Source organism: Schistocerca nitens, chromosome 7, assembly GCF_023898315.1.
Source record: "Schistocerca nitens isolate TAMUIC-IGC-003100 chromosome 7, iqSchNite1.1, whole genome shotgun sequence".
In the NCBI taxonomy this organism is placed as follows: domain Eukaryota; kingdom Metazoa; phylum Arthropoda; class Insecta; order Orthoptera; family Acrididae; genus Schistocerca; species Schistocerca nitens.
Window position 1 is genome coordinate 88,132,393 of NC_064620.1, and position 20,456 is coordinate 88,152,848.

A 20,456-nucleotide genomic window follows, 5' to 3' on the forward strand; every position below is an offset into this window, starting at 1 on the left:
CTAGAAAAGTGACCCCAAATTATGAGAAAGATTCTCGGCATAGTCAGAACAGAAGACGGAGACAGACTAAAATAGCAGTAAAAATCTGAAAAACATATCGAACCTCGCCACATACATTCTAAAAAGAATATTTTACGGGCATCTGTAAACTCCCACCAACAACTTATCCACAAAATCTTAATACACACGTAACGAATGAAAATCATACACAGAATTCAAAAAGTTTAAACCAGATCTAAGCAGAACCAGGGTAAATTCCTCGGAAATTTTAGGCAGGAATTCGTAAAGAACGAAAAAACTGAAAGAAGTTAAGTGCTTTTGGAGTGCAAAACTTTAAAGAACTCGACTGAAGACAGAAAGAGAATCCAAGAAGATATTGTGAGAAATGAATGGAAAGTCAAAACAATGACGTAATTTAATATGGTCCAGTCTCATCTGCAGTCGATTTAAAGTAGTTTCGACGTGTACTGTTGGCGAGAACACTACAGCTCACTAGCTTTCAACACATCAAGTGGACCAATACTGACGCTATCGGTTCCCACTCTGATGCCACTTCCGCTCCGCAAAGCTTTGTGTTTGCCAGTTCGCAATTTGGAATCTTTTCCGGATACGAAAATTTCATTTATTTCAAATAAAATTGCTATTTGCATCCTAATTCAGACAAAGAATAGATTTCTGATGTGCTTTGAGACACTATAGGCATCCACACCACAAATTAATTTTAATTTTTTTTTAGGATTAGCGACTCCAATATTCATACTTTTTGTGAGTTTAATTTTGGCAAAAAAGCAAAAGAACGACGTTTTCTGAAACTTACACATAGCAAACGCAATCCTACACTCAACAAAGTTCCGATCCATTGCCATATGGTGCATTTTGGTAAGCCACGAAACAAAAGTGTTTTAGTGAGTCTAGTAGTTTTCGGGATATGACGTAAAATTTTGAAACAGTTTCCTGGGAGGGAAAATTTCACCCGTTCCAAAAAGAAAAAAAAAAGTAATTGCTAACTGCTGCTGCAGTACCTGTCGTGTCGACGTCGCAACTTTGGAGCTTATGTGTCACACGTCAACTAATGTAAATAATACTACAACAACAAATAAATATTTGTAAGGGCAGATAAATGCGTGATCTATGCAGAACGGTTCATGCATCCTAGTTGCTGACAAAAAAATAATTTACAGAAGAATGAAGGAGAAAGATTCTATTAGATGGCAGTCATTTTGACTTAATGAAAACGAAGGTGACAGGGAGGCAATCCTGACGTTGCACTTGATAATGGAGGCAAGACTTACGAAAAATCAAGACACGTTCATAGGATTTGCCGACCAAGAAAAAACCGTTCGACTATGTAAAATGGTGCGAGATGTTAAAAATTCTGTGAAAATAAGTATAGGCTACATGCAAAAACAGGTAATAAACTATATCCACAAGAACCTAAGAGTGATTAATAAAAAAGGAACACCAAAGACGTAATGCTCCGAGAAAAAGGGTGTACGCACACTTTCTCTCCTACTGCTCAATCTGTAAATCGAACAAGTAATGACGAAAATGAATGAAAGTGAGAAAGAACTACTAAAATAGTTGAATGGAATGAGGTCTAATGAACGCAGAATGTGGCATGAGAGTAAAGAGTAAAAAAAAAAAAATGAAAAGAGACGAAAGGAATGAAGAGCAGCAGAAATGTGATTAGCGATAATATTAAAACTGGTGACCTCGAAGTAGACAAGTGATGTACAAAATAACGAATTGTGGACGATGTAGGGGCTATCCGAGAGGCAGACTAGCACATGCAAAGAGGGCATTCTCTGCTGAAGTAGGTCTACCACTATCAAACATGAGCTTTAGTTTCAGAAAATAACGAAGATTACAAACATTTTGAGTACAGCACTGTATGGAAGTGAACCACGCATCGTGGGAAAACTGGAAGACATTTGGTATTATAGCAAGCTGTTCGAAATTAGTTGGATTGACAAGAAATGAAAATTTCCGCTGTGGAATCGATAAGGAAAGAATTATCTGGGACACACTGACAAGAAGGAACAGAATGATGGGACATGTGTTAAGACATTAAGGAATAGCCTCCATAGCACTAAAGGCAGTTATAGAGGGTAAAAACTGTGGAGAGGAAGACAGAGATTGTAATATATTCAACAAATAATTACGTATATACGTGGTATCTGTACTTTCGGACTTGTCCGAAAAGACAGACACGTTATGTGATCCAGCAGCAATACAAAAGTTATTTAAAGGTTTTCTGTGACATTAGCCGCACTTAGACATTGAAATGAATCAGTGGCGGCGGATGACAATTTATGCTAGACTGGGCCTGGAACCCGGTTAACGCAAGTGGTTTCATTTTAGTTTCTATATGCAGCTAATCTTACTGAAAATTTTTAAACAACACATAACGATGCTTCGTCACGTTTGCTGCAAGTTCTATTCTGAGATGAAGAGGTTAGCACAGTGTAGGAAGTCATGGTGGGCTCTGTAAAACCTGTCAGAATACTTATGACTTTCCAAGAAAATGTAATTCCTTTGTACTCATTCTTGGAGTACAATTACCTTCTTTAAAATTTTTCTTCTGGATTTGCATGAGGGGTCCCGTATCCTAGATCTCTCAACAGTCCATAAGGAGAGACAAACTACAAAACGGACTGTCGCTAGTGCCGTTTAACTGCGCTCTAGGAAAAGTAGTCAAAAAGTAGAACACGAAGACTCCTAGCGGAATACAAAGAGGAACAAACTATAAAGGCATCAAAATCAATGTCCCAGCTTTTGCAGGTGAAATAACGTACTAGCCGAGACCTGAAAAGAAGCCAAAAACCTGACTCTGAAACTGAAAAAATCTTCTTCACAAAGACTAAATACTGGCAAACACAAAAAACACAGAGAAACATTTTAAAGTGAGAACACACGAAATAGAAATCGTAAAAGAACTCAAATATCTTGGAGAATGGATTGGCTGGAATTTCTTGGAAATAAAGGTATTGACATCTAGAAGACATAAAATTGAATACAGAAGAAAGAAAGTTGAACTGACTTCCAGCTCGCCAAAAACACATGTAACAAAAAGTCCCTCTCATGGACTGTAAAAGTAAAACGCAACTACACGGCAATGAAACCGAAAGCCCTACACGTAGATGAAATATTGTCCTTGCCAACTGAAAGGGTGGAGATCAAAGAAAGGAAGATATTAAGAAAAATCCAAGGCTGCAAATTCCATAATAATAAACTAATCCACGTCAGAAATGAGATTCTTTACCAAATAACTGAAAAACTCTCAGACACAAGGAGTAAAAGAAGAATCCATTTTTATGGACTCGTCCTCAGAATGAAACCAATTAGACTAACAAAAAAAGTTTTTGACTACTTCCTAAACAAAACTACAAAAACTAAATTGATTTAAGGATAAGGAGGAGGATTTAAAGGACATCCAAATCACAGAAAATAAACTCACAGATAAAACTGCAACAAATAAATTTAATTAAATAAAAAACATAGGCACGAAAGTTTTCAAGTCAAAATCAAAATACCAAACAAACGATACAAATCTCTGAAGAAGAAAGGTATGTTAGATCAGAAAGAATGCAACAGTACTGTGCTAAAAGAAAGGAACAGAACACAAAAAGTGATTAATCTAGCGTACTCCAAAGTCGGATGAAACGAAAGGAGAAAAAACGTGCTAGAGATCGGAATTGTGGAGAGTGAGAAGAAAACGGTTCGTCTTGTGAGTGACTGTTTTGATTGGTTCGGCTTGTGAGTGGATTTCTGTAAGAGGTCAAGCTCGGTTACCGTGGAGGCACGGCGTAGGCGGGAGTTGGCGGTGTCTCCGAAGAGACGGGCAAGGCGCAGCGCGGGCTGCCTACCCGCAGAGAGGCAGGGGCCGGGGCGGTAACCGGATTAGGCGGCGGCGATACGAGAAGCGGCGAGCCTGGGCTCGTCGCTAATTGGGGGCGGTGGCGGAGGCGGCGTGGCGGTCCCGCCGCCCCCGAGCCCGCAATCAGCCCCCGAAAGGCAGCGCCGCCGGCGCGAGGTGACCAAATCGAGTTACCGCCAGCCGCCCCCGCCTCCACCTCCTCGCTCTCCACCCCCTGGTCCTTCTCCTTGCGGTCTCAAAAGAGACCACCTTGCCCACCTCATCCTCCTCCTCCCCCCTCACTTTCTCCACCCCCTCCTCGCTCTGCTCCATCCGCCGAGCTGCTCTGCCGACGCTAACGGAGTTTCTTAAAAAATAAACTCTCTTCCTGCCTTTCCTCGGAGGGTTAAGAAATCTAATACGCATGTACAATGAGCCGCAGCGCCGAGGAAAAGTTTTGTCTCCCACGAGACAGTAGCCTTTTTCATGAGCAACTTATGTACCGGAGGGGAGTGAAAGCTGTACGCCACTGGCTGAGGACACTTGAGGTCTCTAACTCCCTCCCTTGCTTGTGCCTAACCGTGAAGGCCATTTCCATTTGATTGGAGAACAAAGGCATTCTTTTATCAGTTTTCTCCCATATGATTGTCTTCAGTGCTTTAGTTTATCTGCAGTCGATTTGGAAGAAACTAGAGCTTCATCTTGATGCAATAGAGCAATGTTATCTATGCGATGTACCACGGCATGTAACCCTTTTTAATGTACCCCTATATCCTATATTTTAGTAACTATAAGGAGAATCTGAAACATCCCCTTCGAAAAAAATTATAAATGACAGTGCTGGTAAACCTCTTACGTTATTTGATTTTCAAACAGCTGAGCAAAACTGAACGTACTCAGACATTTCTCTCTTTACTTATTCTGATCATCACTAAACTGACCCACAATATTTATTAGCGCAACGCAATCTGAATTTCAATAATCTCTACAAAAGAATGGCCCTGACTAACAATAACCTGTACCTTTCATGAATCACTTACCTCACAAAAATCTTCGTTACTCGAACTACTGAATTACAGCGAGCGCCAATACTGCCAGCTAAATAATAGATTCTAACCACTGAAGGCACTAACTACTGATAGGCGTAGTTAGAAAATGAAAGATTTTGATAGAGAACAAACAATGTATTTACCTTAATAGTGTTCAAAAGTACAAATTTCCTTTTTCTGACGGACACACGTCCAGATCGTCCGCTCTCAAAACTCTGCCATCTCTCTCCCCACAACCACCACTGCTGGCGGCTCACCTCCAACCGCGCAACGCTACGCGCTGTGCGCATCCATGTGCCCAACACTATAATAGCAAATATTCCAACAATGCAAACCAGCCACAGACTGCACACAGCAGTCAGTAATTTTCATACAGAGCGCTACGCGGCATTGCGAACATAAAAACCTAAACAGCCTACTTACAAATCTTACAACTATCATGCTATTGGCCGTTGGGGTACGTATATGCGGTGATATATCACATCGATAACAGTGATAAAGTGCGTAAAGATAAAGCCATGGTTGTTTCTACACCGATTGCAAATAAATTAAAACAAACACAGATGAGTGGAGGAAAAGTAGTAAGATACTGGCAGAAGTAAAGCTGTGAGGACCGGGCGTGAGTCGTGCTTGGGTATCTCAGATGGTAGAGCACTTGCCCGCGAAAGGCGGGCACACAGTTTTAATCTGCCAGGAAGTTTCATATCAGCGCACACTCCGTTGCAGAGTGAAAATCTCATTCTGGAGAATAATCTTTGTTCTGCACAGTAAAATATTTCACACCTCACATCCTCTACATCCAGAGCTCTGGAAACCACAAGAATTCCTTTTCAGTCAGCCATTCGCAGATCAGATTTACGAAGTATGATGGAAAATGCTGTTTAAACGATTTTCTAAATATTTAAGAGGTGAAAGTAAGGCTGCAGCGATAGACAAGAAAGACTGTAGCTTGATTTAATAAATGATGGATTAAAATGTTGCGGTCTCCAGTCCGAAATTTACCTTGTGCAAGTTTTTCGTGTCAGTACCCTATATCCGGTTCAGCCTGGTCTCCCCAATTCGATGAAGTACCTCTTCATTAGTATGTGGCCTACCTGTATAGTCTTCATCACTTTTTGTAGCACCCAGTTCAGAAGTATCTATTCTCTTCTTATCTACACTGTTTGTCGTCTTAGTTTCAATTTCTTATAAGACGAAATCTAGATAAATACTTCGAGGAAATAGTTTCCTAATATTTAAAATCATACGTGAAATGTATTCAAAGCTGGGAATACGGACAACCATTTGCTGTATAATGGAATGACGACAATGAAAATTTGTGGCTGACCAATAATCGCTGGCCTCGGTGGCCGAGCGGTTCTAGGCGCTTTAGTCCGGAACCGAGCGACTGCTACGGTCGCAAGTTCGAATCCTGCCTCGGGCATGGATGTGTGTGATTTCCTTAGGTTAGTTAGGTTTAAGTAGTTCTAAGTTCTAGGGGACTGATGACCTCAGAAGTTAAGTCCCATAGTACTCAGAGCCATTTGAACCATTTGATAGAAGCAAATATCATCTATAGTAAAAAGTAAGTCTAGGGGACTGATGACCTCAGATGTTAAGTCCCATAGTGCTCAGAGCCATTTGATCCATTTTGAACCAATACTCGAAGCGGTCTCCTTACCATTAGGCTATCCGAACACGACTCATGGCCAAACCTCCACATGTCGTGAACCATGTGTCTACAAACCGGCACTAGTACATTTATTATGTATAAACTTTAAAATGTTAAACAAACTGCTAATTGTACCTCAAATAAAAATAAGAATTTTTCTTGAAAGTCTATACATTACAATACCTTGCCGTTTTGTTCGTTGCCCGTGATAGCCAACCGCTTAAATTTTCTGACGCCTACCTGAGTTTTCTGTCAGATAAAACATATTTCATCTGATAAAATGGCCCCTTGACATCTACACAGGAGGACCTGAAAAATGGTGTTTTCGAAAAAGTCTGATCTTGAAAAATTTAGAAACATTTCAAAGACTCAAGAACTTGGCAGTTTTACTGCACCAGGAATGGACCCTACGACAGTTCTCTGTTTTATATTTGCTCCATTTCTATTGCAGTTGAATCGTCGCCTTGTAAAATTTTTGGAGTGTTCCGTTTGTCAAGATCAGGATTTTCCAAAAACACCATTTTGCATTTTTCCCTAACTCATGTACACCACTTCGCTGGCACTGTCTGCAGTCCTGGAACTCCATCATACAGAATTTTCGCTGACGTCGTCAAAGGCTGCCCCGTCTTTTGAAACTGGCAGATCACATGTGGCAGGAAACCGAACTCGGCCGCAATAAAAGATAAGTCGCTTCTCAATTCCGAAGATTCGAGAGGTTTCCTTGCTGCTGCCACAGCAGATGCTTTAACCTCCAGAACGATCACCACCTTAGTTATAATTGCAAAATTTCTTGCATAAAAAAGTGCTGCAGAAATCAACGTCCCCAATCTGGTTGTAATAGGTCGAGAGGACAGAGGTAAATCTGGTACTTAGCCCACGAGGTGTGGTCCTACAGAACGCGCAAGGTTGATTCTTGCACAATGATACTCCCTCTACTCTGCGCAAACTCTACAATACTTTGCTGTCGATTGCATTATCGCCTTCTTCGATTGTCGTTGACACGTATTATTGACACGTCTTGAGGTCTTCTTGACCACGCCTTGTGAACTACGTGCCTGTTTTCTTCAGTATAGTACAAAAAGTGTTCTCAGGAACTCGTCAGTTTTTACGATTCAAACTTTGATGAAACTGTTAGTCGTTGGATGGAGGGAGATGTCAGTGACATAGATCAAGAAATAAAAGACGACGATTTTAAAATTGCCAGTGGTCACAGTTCTTCTAATGGAGGATCATTCGGAGGAAGGACAGTTGTGGAGGAGACCTTTCTGTTCCTCCAATAAAACACTTAAAATTTAGTTAAAATCGAATGTGATTTGTGTAGCGATAAAGGAGAATCTGTATGCCAGCATTGAATGTCAGTTTTGCAGACTTTCTTTTTGTACCGATCGAGGGTAATTTTGATGTGACATGTTCGTTTATGTGAAAATTTAGCTGTTATAGAGATACTGCAATTTTTCAGAATGTAAAATTCAGACTTCTAACAGTTCGTTTATGTGTTCAATGTAGAAAAGAACGCGCAAAAGTGTGTGATTTTGTGAGACAAAAAGTAAAATACTGCAGGCTTTATTTAGTGCAATAAGATCAACAGTTAAATAACTAAAAATAAATGCTATATAACTTAAAAATTCCAAATTACTTGTGCCTTAAAACTCGGTTTAAACACAGGGGTCTCCGAGACCACACCTCGTAGTATGCGTTACAGAAAAGTCACCTCACGAGCTAAGGGATAGATGTTTGAACCCTTCATGGAACTTTCACAAATATCATCTTAATACTGGAAATCAATTTGTCGACATCAAGAAACGGGCTTCATATCTCCTCTGACACAATGTGGAAGCCATGTGCTACGAGTGTCATGCGAAACAGATTTGAAAGTAGCACTTTTAAAGTTGTCTCATCCTTTTTCACGTATGGTACAGCGGGAGAGATGAGAAGTAATACATTGTCGTATTGAATTTCTTCAAGCAACGTTAGCTGTAATAAATTCTTAAATAAATGTATGATACTTTTCCTCCTGTAAGCAGTAATCATTTTACTGGCCACCTTCTGTAGAATGTAACGCTTGAAGAATGATACTGGCGATAAAACTACGCGTGGGATTAGACGAGTCCCGATTGAAGTCCTGATTTCTTTTTCTTCATTTTTTACTTCATTTTCAGCGATTTTCATTACTTTGTCGTAGCATTCACTTAACATTTTCGCAAACTTGACTTACTAGAATAGATTCGTCCGTATACTTCTCGAATAACTGTATTAATGTAGGATTCTGTAGTTTCCGCAAAGGTTTTCCAACAAGCTTTACATAAGTCGAATGCAAACTGCGATTTTCAGCTCTTTGTTGCAATTGTTGTTGAAAGCAAAGAAACCTTCTCCCAGTAACCTTTGTTGTTGTACCGATATGTTGAGAGATGAAATATTTCTTTTCGTAGCTCACTGTCTGCTCTCCTAGTTTGCACAGAAGTGTTTCAAACAATGGCGCTAAGCACTATGGGACTAAACATCTGAGGTCATTAGTCCCCTAGACTTAGATCTGTTTAAAGCCAACTAACGTAAAGACATCACACACATCCACGCCAGAGGCAGGATTCGAACCTGCGAACGTAGCAGCAGCGCAGTTCCGGACTGAAGCGCCTAGAACCGCTCGGCCACAGAGGCCGGCGCACAGAAGTGTTTCCCCGTCAGTAAAAAAAACAGGTCGTATTCGAAAGAATTAATGTAATTTCGCAATTTATTGTCTGGAGAAACACTGAATATCGGCGTGATATTAGCTACTTGACACAAGACTGTCGCAATGAAACTGAAAGGAAAAGGAATTTAGAACAATAACGGAACTGCGTTTTAGCCCTGGTACACATTGTTCTTTTGAAGAAGGTATGAATCGATTGGAAGCCAGAATAACTCGACCGGTAATTATAGACCTTACCTACTGTTATCTCTTTTTATTCTGTCACTCATTACTGTTTTTAATAATACACGGAAAAATAATAATCAAAAATGTCACAAAAGACACTTATTTCCCCAATTAGGCATTGACGTAAAAACGGACGAAAAAGACAACATAGCCGCGTGGGATTAGCCCGTGAGGTCTGAGGCGCTGCTGTCATGGACTGTGCGGCTGGTCCCGACGGAGGTTCGAGTCCTCCCTTGGGCATGGGTGTGTGTGTTCGTCCTTAGGATAATTTAGGTTAAGTAGTGTGTAAGCTTAGGGACTGATGACCTCAGCAGTTAAGTCCCATAAGATTTTCACACACACACAAAAAGACAACATAAATCTGCGGTTTTGAAGCACAAAGATGTAAATCGTACATATTCACATTCACATTGAAGATAGATTTTTAACGCGTTTAAAACGGCATTCTGCCAAAGTTCCGATCTCTGGTCATTGCCACGCAGATGTTGATGGCTCGTTGGGATGTAGCATTCGCAGAACACGCCTTTTGTGGATCCCACTCCCACATTCAAGCCACCCCACAATCACCAGGCTAAAATGTTTGTTGCATTTCTCTGAATAGTTGAACTTCGTTTACGTTAGCGTATTTTATTCTTCACACTTCCAGTTTCTTGATTTTTTTTTATGTTTCCCAGACAGATCGTGAGGGCTTTGCACGATCATGGTGTCTTTCAGTAGAGAGCCGCACCGCTGCCCTAACAGTTTAGCGACGTTCACAATAAAAGTAAACTATATCCACTTTTTCGACGGTCCAGGTCTGAACAGCTTCATCAGAAAGTTGTCTGATCGCTACGTCAGCAGAGCACAGGTCGACAGGTTGCAAACGCGAAGGAAGTGGGCACCAGAGTTACGTGTTTGCTTGCATTTGGTACAGCTGGAGGTTCGTGTAATCTCTCCACCTAGCGGCGGATCAGTGGTTTGCAGCGATAGTATCTTCATAGTATTGATCAAGTTCCTCACACGTCACGTCGTTGACATCCAGAGGATGTTTCCAATGTCACAGACGAAAGCTTACAATTACATTTCAAAAAGCTGGACGTCTTAATTCAGCAGCTATGGACATAAAAATTATTCGCGTACGACACAAAATTTGCCTTGTTGTCCATTATAACTGAGAGAAAGCTGACCCTCTGTTTGGGACTGTCTGAGTCCATTAATCAACTGCAAAATACTAGGCGGAATTGAGAGACCGTAATAAAACATATTGGTAGAGTTAAAAGTCATAGCGTTGTAACTCACGGTTTTCCAGTTTGGAGAAACTGAAGTGTTTAGTTCACTTTTTTAAATAATTCATAACATGACATTTATTAAAACAATCCATACCACTGTACTTTACTTAATAAATATATGGAAGTGATAGATTATTTTATCAAATGCACCAAAAGCTTCAGTATCTCGTAATCAGAATACAGCGCTTTACGTCACTATGATTTGTAAATGACTATCAGTATGATACGTAATACCTTTTAGCTGTTTGATCACATTATCAAGGGCCTTTGCGTATTTGAAGTAATGTACACGGTGGCAATTATTGAACTATATGAAAAAAACGCCAATTAGTTGCAAACTACGGCGTACAGACACTTTATTCAACATGTAAACGTCACTTCAGATATCCAGATTTAGGTTATGACATGTTCGATACACCTGCCATCATTGGCGATGATGTGGCGCAGACGAATAGCGAAATTCTGCATGACCCACTGAAGTGTCGGAATATCGATGCTGCCGATAACCTCCTGAATGCTGTTTTCAACTTACAATGGTTTTGGGGTTATTATTGTACTTCTTGTCTGTAGTATAGTCACACAAAAAGGAGTCGCACGAGTTCAGATACGGAGAATATGGCGGCCAATCGAGGCCCATGCCAGTGACCTTTGGGTACCCAGAGCTAGAATGCAATCCTCAAAGTGCTCCTCCAGGATATCAAGCACTCTGCTGCTTCGATGGGGTCGAGTTCCGTCTTGCATGAACCACGTCTTGTCGAATTCAGGGTCACTTTGGATAATGAGGATGAAATTATCTTCCAGAATCTTCACGTACCAGTCGGTAGTGACCGTGCCGTCAAGGAATACCGCACCGATTATTCCGTGACTGGACACTGCACACCATACAGTCAACTACTGAGGTTCAAATGGTTCAAATGGCTCTGAGCACTATGGGACTCAACTGCTGTGGTCATAAGTCCCCTAGAACTTAGAACTACTTAAACCTAACTAACCTAAGGACAGCACACAACACCCAGCCATCACGAGGCAGAGAAAATCCCTGACCCCGCCGGGAACCGAACCCGGGAACCCGGGCGTGGGAAGCGAGAACGCTACCGCACGACCACGAGATGCGGGCAACTACTGAGTATGAAAAGACTTCTCGATCGCTAAATTCGGATTCTCATTCCCCCAAATGCACCAGTTCAGCTTATTGACGAACCCATACAAATGAAAGTGCTCTCCGTCGCTAAACCAAACCATTCTAATTCCCATCATGCCCCGCGGCCAACCGTGCAGTTTGGACGTCCTAAGCAAAACGTACAGAAGTTATGACGATTTAATTTCATAAAGTTCAATAACTGTCAACCTGTAAATGTGCCTCTTAGGAGCGCCGGGTTGTACTGCATTATGTCTTTCGTTTTTGCAAGTTTCTGAATTGTCGTTCATAACTATGTCTTCTGTCGTATTTCACTGTTTCGTTTAAATCTTCACAAAAATCTTCTGCATACTGTTTACAATTGCGAAAGATACAAAGTTTTTGTTCTTATTGAAATTCATGCAGTATCCGCTGTAGCAAGTGTTGTCGGCGTGTGTTCGCTTCATGTCACAAAATACTCCAAACTATTGGCGAATACTGCAGAAGTTCACTATCAGGGTGACGACCTATAATTTTCCGTCACCGAGTCTTGTGACTTCGTTATTGCCTTTTGGCAACAACAGCGCATTGACATGTGTTCTTGATCCCCATAATCAGGCAGAACGATTTCTCTTGTTATTCAAGAACAAGGTAACCCGAAAACATCTGCGTCTGACACAATTTACTTGTACTAAAATTACAGCCGTAAAATTTTTTGCTTGAAAACCAGCACCTGTGTTAGCACAATACGCATCCAACCGTTGAAGGCTTTCTGTAGATCGTCTTGCTTTTTTCAGTCAACATTTCGGGCAAAAAATTAAAGTTCCTCCTCCCATATAAAATACTGGATGTGCGTTGTGTCGCTTCTCACCTCCCACCATTTTAATTCGAACTTATACCCATGTGAAGACTGTCTACCTCTGTGGAGTTTATATTAACAATCTTCGTAATTTATCTTCTGTCATGCGTATATTAATTTCGCACATATAATAATAATCAGTCCCACGGTCATTCTTGTTGTAATCAAAGCGAATTAAATGCAGCAGATCAAGTAATTACAAATATTTATTTACACATACTCTTAGTTAGTTTATATTCGTTCATGGAATGTAAAAACATATGAAGAAGAAACTAGCTTCCATAATACTTTTTGTTCTTTATATATTAAGTTCTTTTGCGGTTAGTTAACAACTCAGACTTGATAAAGGACATGTGTTGAACGCCATATGTACAAGCTACAAGCACCCAGCAAACAAGAAATCAAACATTTCTTTACCAATATAACGATACACCTACAGAGCTAAAGGAAGCTTCAGTGGTGGTTAAGTAATATCATTTAGCTGATATTGTATTTATGGACGACAACAACAAAAACTACTTAATTGTCGATGGGGGTCATAAAATTATTATGAAGACATGTTAACGTGCATAATTTCGATAGTACAGGTGAATGTGAATGATCATTTCGTTTTGTACGCACTGTACTTTTGTGCACCATAGGGATTAATTACCGCATAGTACGATGTCTTTACTTCTTGCCAGATGAAACCAATTGTATGCGTGACTCAGAACGAAGTACAGATACTGTGTAAGAAGCTTTTCTGTATAAATTTACAAACGTGTACACTTAAACCTTCATGACAGTATGGTGGATTTATGATCGGCATTACACTGTTTACATTCCAAAACTAAATATATTGCTTTCTTTAAGTTTCAGGCAAAATCAGTCATTAATGAACAACATTCTCAATTTTTCACTAACTCTTAATTTAGCATAAGGCACCAGCACTCTAATTAAAAAAAAATACACACATACATACATAACTACATTTAAAAATTACTCTTTACAACTATAATACAGTTTGCTTCTACGTCAATAGCAAAAGCATCAAAACAAATCCGAAAGCCGTGTGGTCTTATTTTTTCAAATGAGCGATTGACGAAAGGCGTATACATCATCTGCGTGATGTCTTACAGTGCAAGTTAAGGGAAGCTGAATGTGCTGATAATACCTACTGATGTGAGGACAAATTACCTGAAGTTGTAATAAACATAAAAAGCAAACATTTAGGTGCTAGCGCATCCAGATCGTCTGAGAATGTGACTGCATGAAACAAAACAAAAACCCAAATGAAAGTTTCAGTAATCCAACTTGGAATCGATGCATCAAAACAACTTTTATTTCTACGAATACAGTTGAAATTTCTGTGAATAATGTTTCTTAACTTTCACTAGAATTTGTATTAGAATCGTAGCTCTATAAAAGCTGGGGCTTCAATCAGGGACTCAAGGGACTTCACATTTTACGTCTTGAAGGACGTTGACAAACGGTAAGTTACTGCAAGTGTGTCTTAATACTTGGATGCATACATAACAAGGCTCTTTTCGACCAGGACCCCTTCCATTTTATCAATGAAGTATCTTAAAAATTATTTATTTTTTGTGTTTTGCGTAGTCTTTGCAAATACGAATTACTTTCTTCAGGAAAAACATTATTTGGTGTATGTCAAGCTAATCATATGTCTCCTTTAATTTTGTAATTCTAAAGCTCTAATGCATAACAACGATCTTCTAGACCCATCAGCTAAGAAGCTAAATCTGTTTTTCTTTGCTCCGAGTGGTATTTTATGTTGGTAAGATTACTTAACAACAGCTGACACATTGTCAGAAAGTCAGAAATACTCGGAAAGCTACAACCTAGTATTCTTTTGGAAGTAAGTGTGTCCCTTTACTTCAAAAGTGTTTCAAGTGAGCATGACTTTAGTTTCAACAACAGAAAAATTATGAAAGATAATTTTATCCTTTACTTATAGCATGAAATCCATATTTTCTGCCGGCCGGCGTGGCCGTGCGGTTCTGGGCGCTACAGTCTGGAGCCGAGCGACCGCTACGGTCGCAGGTTCGAATCCTGCCTCGGGCATGGATGTGTGTGATGTCCTTAGGTTAGTTAGGTTTAAGTAGTTCTAAGTTCTAGGGGACTGATGACCTCAGAAGTTAAGTCCCATAGTACTCAGAGCCATTTGAACCATTTGATAGAAGCAAATATCATCTATAGTAAAAAAGAGGAGATCAAAAATTTGAATTAACCGTTTATGAATTACTTGAAGGTTAACCCCTCTCTTAACAGGATGATGACGGCTGCTCAGACTGTTACAGCCCGCAGACAAATGAATCCATGTCTTCGACCATTCCAAGTAAAGACAGCAGTAAAGGTTCAGATGAGACAAACTGCAGAAATGCTGAATTCTGTTTCGCTCGTCATTTAATTCAATGGAGTAAAAACGGAACTGGAGTACACAACACGAAAATCCACCTGGTCCTGTAAACTGTACTGTAACTGCCACTCCTAACAACGCGAGGGACTATTTTAGAGGCGATAGTGAAGTGTACCAATTTAGAATGTACGCGCATTGTTATTATCAAAAAAAAAAATCGCAGAATGTTATTTCTGAGAAAATGAAAGTATTTCAGAACTCCTAGTTATTGCCTGTGTAGGCAGAAACTGCATTGAGCCAATCTTAAGAGTTATTTCGCGATAACTTTTAATTTTCAGTTGACAGATTTGAAGAGAGAGGGAGAACCTTCAGATTCGTTAAAAACAATAAAACTTCGTGAATGTGTGAACCATAAATCGCTTTAAATTCTGTATCGATGTACAGAGTCGGCCAGAAAAAAGTATACACACTTTAAGGAACGAAAGTATTATTAATGTGTTTATTTTACGTTTAATAATTGATCACACATGTTGTACAACCTTCAGTTTAGAAAATGTTTACTTCAAATGTTCAAAATGTTCACCGTTGGTGGCTATACACATAAAAGAACGACGAGCGGTCACCGTAACTGCGTCAGTTACAGTGGAGATCGCTACATATGTTGCAATAATCTCCTGGCGAAGTTCCTCCACGTGCTTGGCTTACGTCGATAGACGTTATCTTTCACAGTTCCCCACAAGTAAAAGTCCATAGGAATTAGATCTGGCGTCCGTGGAGGGGATTCAATAACACCTCTTCGTCCAGTCCAATTCCCCGGAAAATTGTCATCCAGGAAAGCTACTATGGCTAAGTGATAGTGTGGTGGCGTCCGGTTCTGTTGGTAGAAGACCTCTTCATCAGCTCTATAAAGCGCACGTATACCCGGCAAAACTGATGTGCGTAACATATCCAGGTACACTTCTTCACTGACAGAAGCATCAAAGAATAAGGTTCCTACTAAGCCCCTAGATGATAGTCCACACCACACATAAACCCTTGGTAGATTGACCGCTTTATCCACATAAACATGCGGATTAGCCGGTGCCCAGTACACACTGTTATGCCAATTCACGGTTCCATTAAATGTAAAGTGTGCCTCGTCACTCCACAGTACCTTCTTCACAACTTGTTCGTCATCAGTTCCCATTTGCTGATCCCATTCGCAAAACTGCATTCAGTGATCAGGACCGTCATCATTAATTGCGTCCAGTAACTGTGGAATCTGAACTTTCCACATGGCAGCTTTCAGAATTCTTCGTACACTTGTACTGCTAACCTCCATTTCACGTGCACATTGCGTAGCAGACTTCTGTGGAGAATTAACAATCGTTTCCAACACGAGAGCCGACGAAGCAGGACTTGTAACTGTACGCTGTCTTCCTGATCTTCCTTTGTGAACATCACAAATCGTTCCGTGCAATTCGAGCCTGTCAATGATTCATTTAATCGTTAGGCGGGTTGGCGGTTCTATTTAAAACTCCTGCCTCCACTGACGTTGCACTTCAACGGCATTATGTAACTTGAAAACCCACTTCACAATACATTTTCGTTGCTCGAATGTCAAGCGTGCTCCAGCCATCTTGTTGTCTCAATACCGACGTGAAAGCATTAACAGTTTTTGAGCCAAAGACAATACTAAACTCAAATCGAACGACAGTATCTATATCTCGACAGAACCTGACAAAGACTGTATACATTTTTCTAGCGGACTCTGTATTTAGCAGCACAGTACAAACAATTACTGAAGGTTAAATTTAACTTTGGCTCAGAGGGGGGTAGATTATGCTGTCACAAAGGTCTTTGGTCACTTACCTAACAGCATCAAAAGTCTGACAGATAGCCATATAGCATTTAAAAGGAAATTAAAAGAATTTCTTAATGGCAACTCCTTCTACTCATTAGATACATTTTTGGATATAGTAAGTGGGTAATTTCCCCAACCCCCACAAATAATTAAGTGTCATGTAATATTTTGTGTAATGTAATATCTTGCATTGACACCTTTTATTAACCTGACACGTTCCACATCATTACGAAATGTCGTATTCATGATCTATGGAACAAGTACTAATCTAATCTAATCTCTGATCTACTGCACACAAGTTACTCGTAGCAGAAGCGCAGCTTCACTCATGTTCTGTTTCATAGGGCCAGAAGTCCAATTGCTAGAAACTTCAGATTCAATCTTTTTACAGAAATTACTTTTAACTTTATAAGTTTTCTTTGTGGATATTTATAATCATTGTACTTTCTGCAAAAGTTGTTCAAGTTTGGTACAGAACGGAAAGTCAGTTCACACCTATTAGATGAACCATATTGAAATAAAATGGCTTATCGATGGTCAAATTTTCCCTTCAGGTAAAGGTAGCTCGTTCGTTCATAGCGGTTTTGACGATAAAAAAAACCTACAGATTGTTAATTTACTAACGTAATGTGTGTAAAATCTTAGGGTACTTAACTGCTAAGGTCATCAGTCCCTAAGCTTACACACTACTTAACCTAAATTATCCTAAGGACAAACACACACACCCATGCCCGAGGGAGGACTCGAACCTCCGCCGGGACCAGCAGCACAGTCCATGACTGCAGCGCCCGAGACCGCTCGGCTAATCCCGCGCGGCCACTAATTTACTAATGAGAAAGAGAGTTTACTTTCATAATGCAGTAGGTGACATGGAATTCCCGCTAACTCATTTCTGACGCCAATTATGAGTGTAATCTAGTGTCAGTAACAAAGCTAAAAGCTGAGTGGTCAGTTTTTTTCTCATTATGATAGTTTAGAGAACCATTGTGTAAATCACCAAGTGAATACTTAATTCGTGGCCCATATCATTCATTGCTTCTTTTATGACCCTTAATAAACTCTATGGAAGCTTGACTATAACATGTTAGAAGTAACTTCTGTCCTTGATAACGACACTACTTACATTAAGAATAGAAGAATTAAGAAGAGAATTAATATCTAAGAAGAAAATGGAAAATTATAAAGTGTACGAAATGTAATGAGAACAAAAAGAACGTGAGAGATGATAGAAAAATCCTTTACAAATAAACTTAAATCGCCTTCATTAAGCCGATTTAATGGTGCCCCAGAATGAATAATAGTTACACTAATGTATCGTTTTCTGAACTATTCCTAGATTACGAAACGGTACAGGTTTACCATTAAATACGATTGTCTACTGCTGGAAAATTGCAAATTGAGTCCACAGACGTAAGAGAACAGTCGTTTAACTAGTTCTTTCGTTTAACGTTACAACAGGTGTTTATAATTCTACACTGCTAACGTATAGTGAGAATGAGGTTGCTGCAGTTAACGCATGGTCCCTTTCGCAGGTCGCTTGCGCCTCTGTGGCTTCCATAGTGAACATTATCAGTTTCGCTTGACCTTTCTTATGTATATCGAACCGAAAGAATGATTATGGGTTACAAAGTGTCTTCTATAGATTGTCAACCAGCACTCCGTCGACAAAGTTTAGAAACTTATTCAGACCCATTTAACGGTATTTTGGTATCAGGAACCCATGGTCCCCAGCGGATCGCAGCAGAGTAAAAATGTACGAGGGTCGTTCCGACAGTAAAGGCTCCTATTTTGTTGCGGTGACTCGTGATGTCCGCTCTAGGTGTCGTTGGTAAGCGCTAATACTTGAACCTTCCTCTTTCATTTTCAGGTGGTTCCGTTGTTCAAACGATAGCTGGCGCCAGGAGAGGAGTGTTCCAAAATAATGTCTGATGTGGACGCAGTTATACAACAGCGACGGCTGACCGAATTCCTCACTGTTGAAGAAATTGCGCCGCTTGAAATCCATCGACACTTGCTAAAGGTGTAATGGGACGATATAACAGACGTGAGCAATGTGAGGCGATGGGTACGGCATTATCAAGGTCGTAAAAAGGATGTGCATGACATGCCACGGCTCGGTCGACCCTGCTCAGCTGTTATCCCTCGCAATGTAGAGCATCTCGATCAACTCATCCGTGCTGACTGGTGGAAAACGACCCGAGAATTGTGAGCAAAGGCGGCTGTAATGCCTTGCAAATAATGTTGGAACATCTTGGTTATCGCAAAGTCTGTGCGACGGGGGTCCCGCGGATGCTTACAGAAGAACAAAAAACTCGTCGAATGGAAATTTGTCGGTACGTTCTGGGCCTAAATGAGGCTGAAGGTGACAGTTTTCTGAATAGCATCGTCATCGGAGATTAGACGTGGTGTCACCACTACGAGCCGGAATCCAAAAGACACTCAATCGAAGGGCGACATGCGAATTCTCCGTCAAAGACATAGCCGTCTTCAGGTAAAGTGACGTGCTCAGTATTCTGGGATAGCCACGGCGTGGTTCTTTTAGATGTCCTGGAGCCTGGAGAAACTGTCAATTCAGTACGTGACAAGACGATACTAAGCTGAAATCCCGAATTTCCAGGGTAAGGCCAGAGAAGAAGACCAACTTTCACCTGCAAGATGATAATGCCAGGCCCCATTCCAGTTTTTCGACCACGCAACTCATTGCAAAATCCGGCTGGACTGTCTTACCACATCCACCATACAGTCCCGATTTAGCGCCTTCAGATTTCTGTGTCTTTCGGTCTCTGAAAGATGGACTACATGGCGAATATTTTCAATAGGCGGATGCTGTTGCCAAAGCTGTGAGGAAGTGGTTAGCCTCAGTTGGTTACGATTCTTACAAGAGCAGCATGCAGGCTCTGTTACATCACTGGCAAAAGTGCATAACGAATGGTAGTGATTATGTGAATAAATGACAGTCTGTAGCTGAAATATTGCTCTATTTAGCGGTTCTGTTGTGATTTATATATTTCCTGTAGTTTCCGAGAATAAAAATAGGTGGCATTACTTTCGGAACAATCCTAGTAATGATGATTCATTCGATAATTTCTCCCAATTACTATGGTTTCTGCGAAAATACCACACCGCAATAGAAAGCCTTGTAATACGGAGACACTAAATACACAAACACAATAGAAATCCTTGTAATATGGAGTCACTAAGCACCTATGTCCGTATGCAAAAGTATTGCGATACGATTCATGCAACTGCAAGAACGGCGCAGAGTAGCGTTTTTGCATTAGTTGAAGCCCATAACACGAGCCGTATGTCGCCCAAGTCTTCGCCAGTAAACGTATTCGTACTGTAGTGTATCACTGTTAACGTACAGTCAACACTGCCGGAAATACAAACCCGAGACAGAACCGGGCAGTACTAATCGCACGCTTGAAGTCAAAGAGCAAAGTGGAGTTTACTATTGCCAACGGCAAATAACCGTGTTTGAATGGAAGAAGTTTGTTTCTGAACAATCATATGTAACCGTTCGCTCGACGAAAGATCCGTACCCAA

At 40.5% G+C, this 20,456-nt stretch overlaps 1 protein-coding gene across 1 annotated transcript in view; it reads right to left on the reverse strand.

Moving 5' to 3' along the window:
- LOC126195485 (translation initiation factor IF-2-like) overlaps positions 1 to 20,456 on the reverse strand; it is a 72,177-nt gene that overhangs the window by 45,541 nt on the left and 6,180 nt on the right. The window contains exon 2 of the mRNA XM_049934113.1: positions 3,793 to 4,111. Coding sequence (XP_049790070.1) covers positions 3,793 to 4,111 — 319 coding nt within the window. The remainder of the gene's footprint in view (positions 1 to 3,792; positions 4,112 to 20,456) is intronic.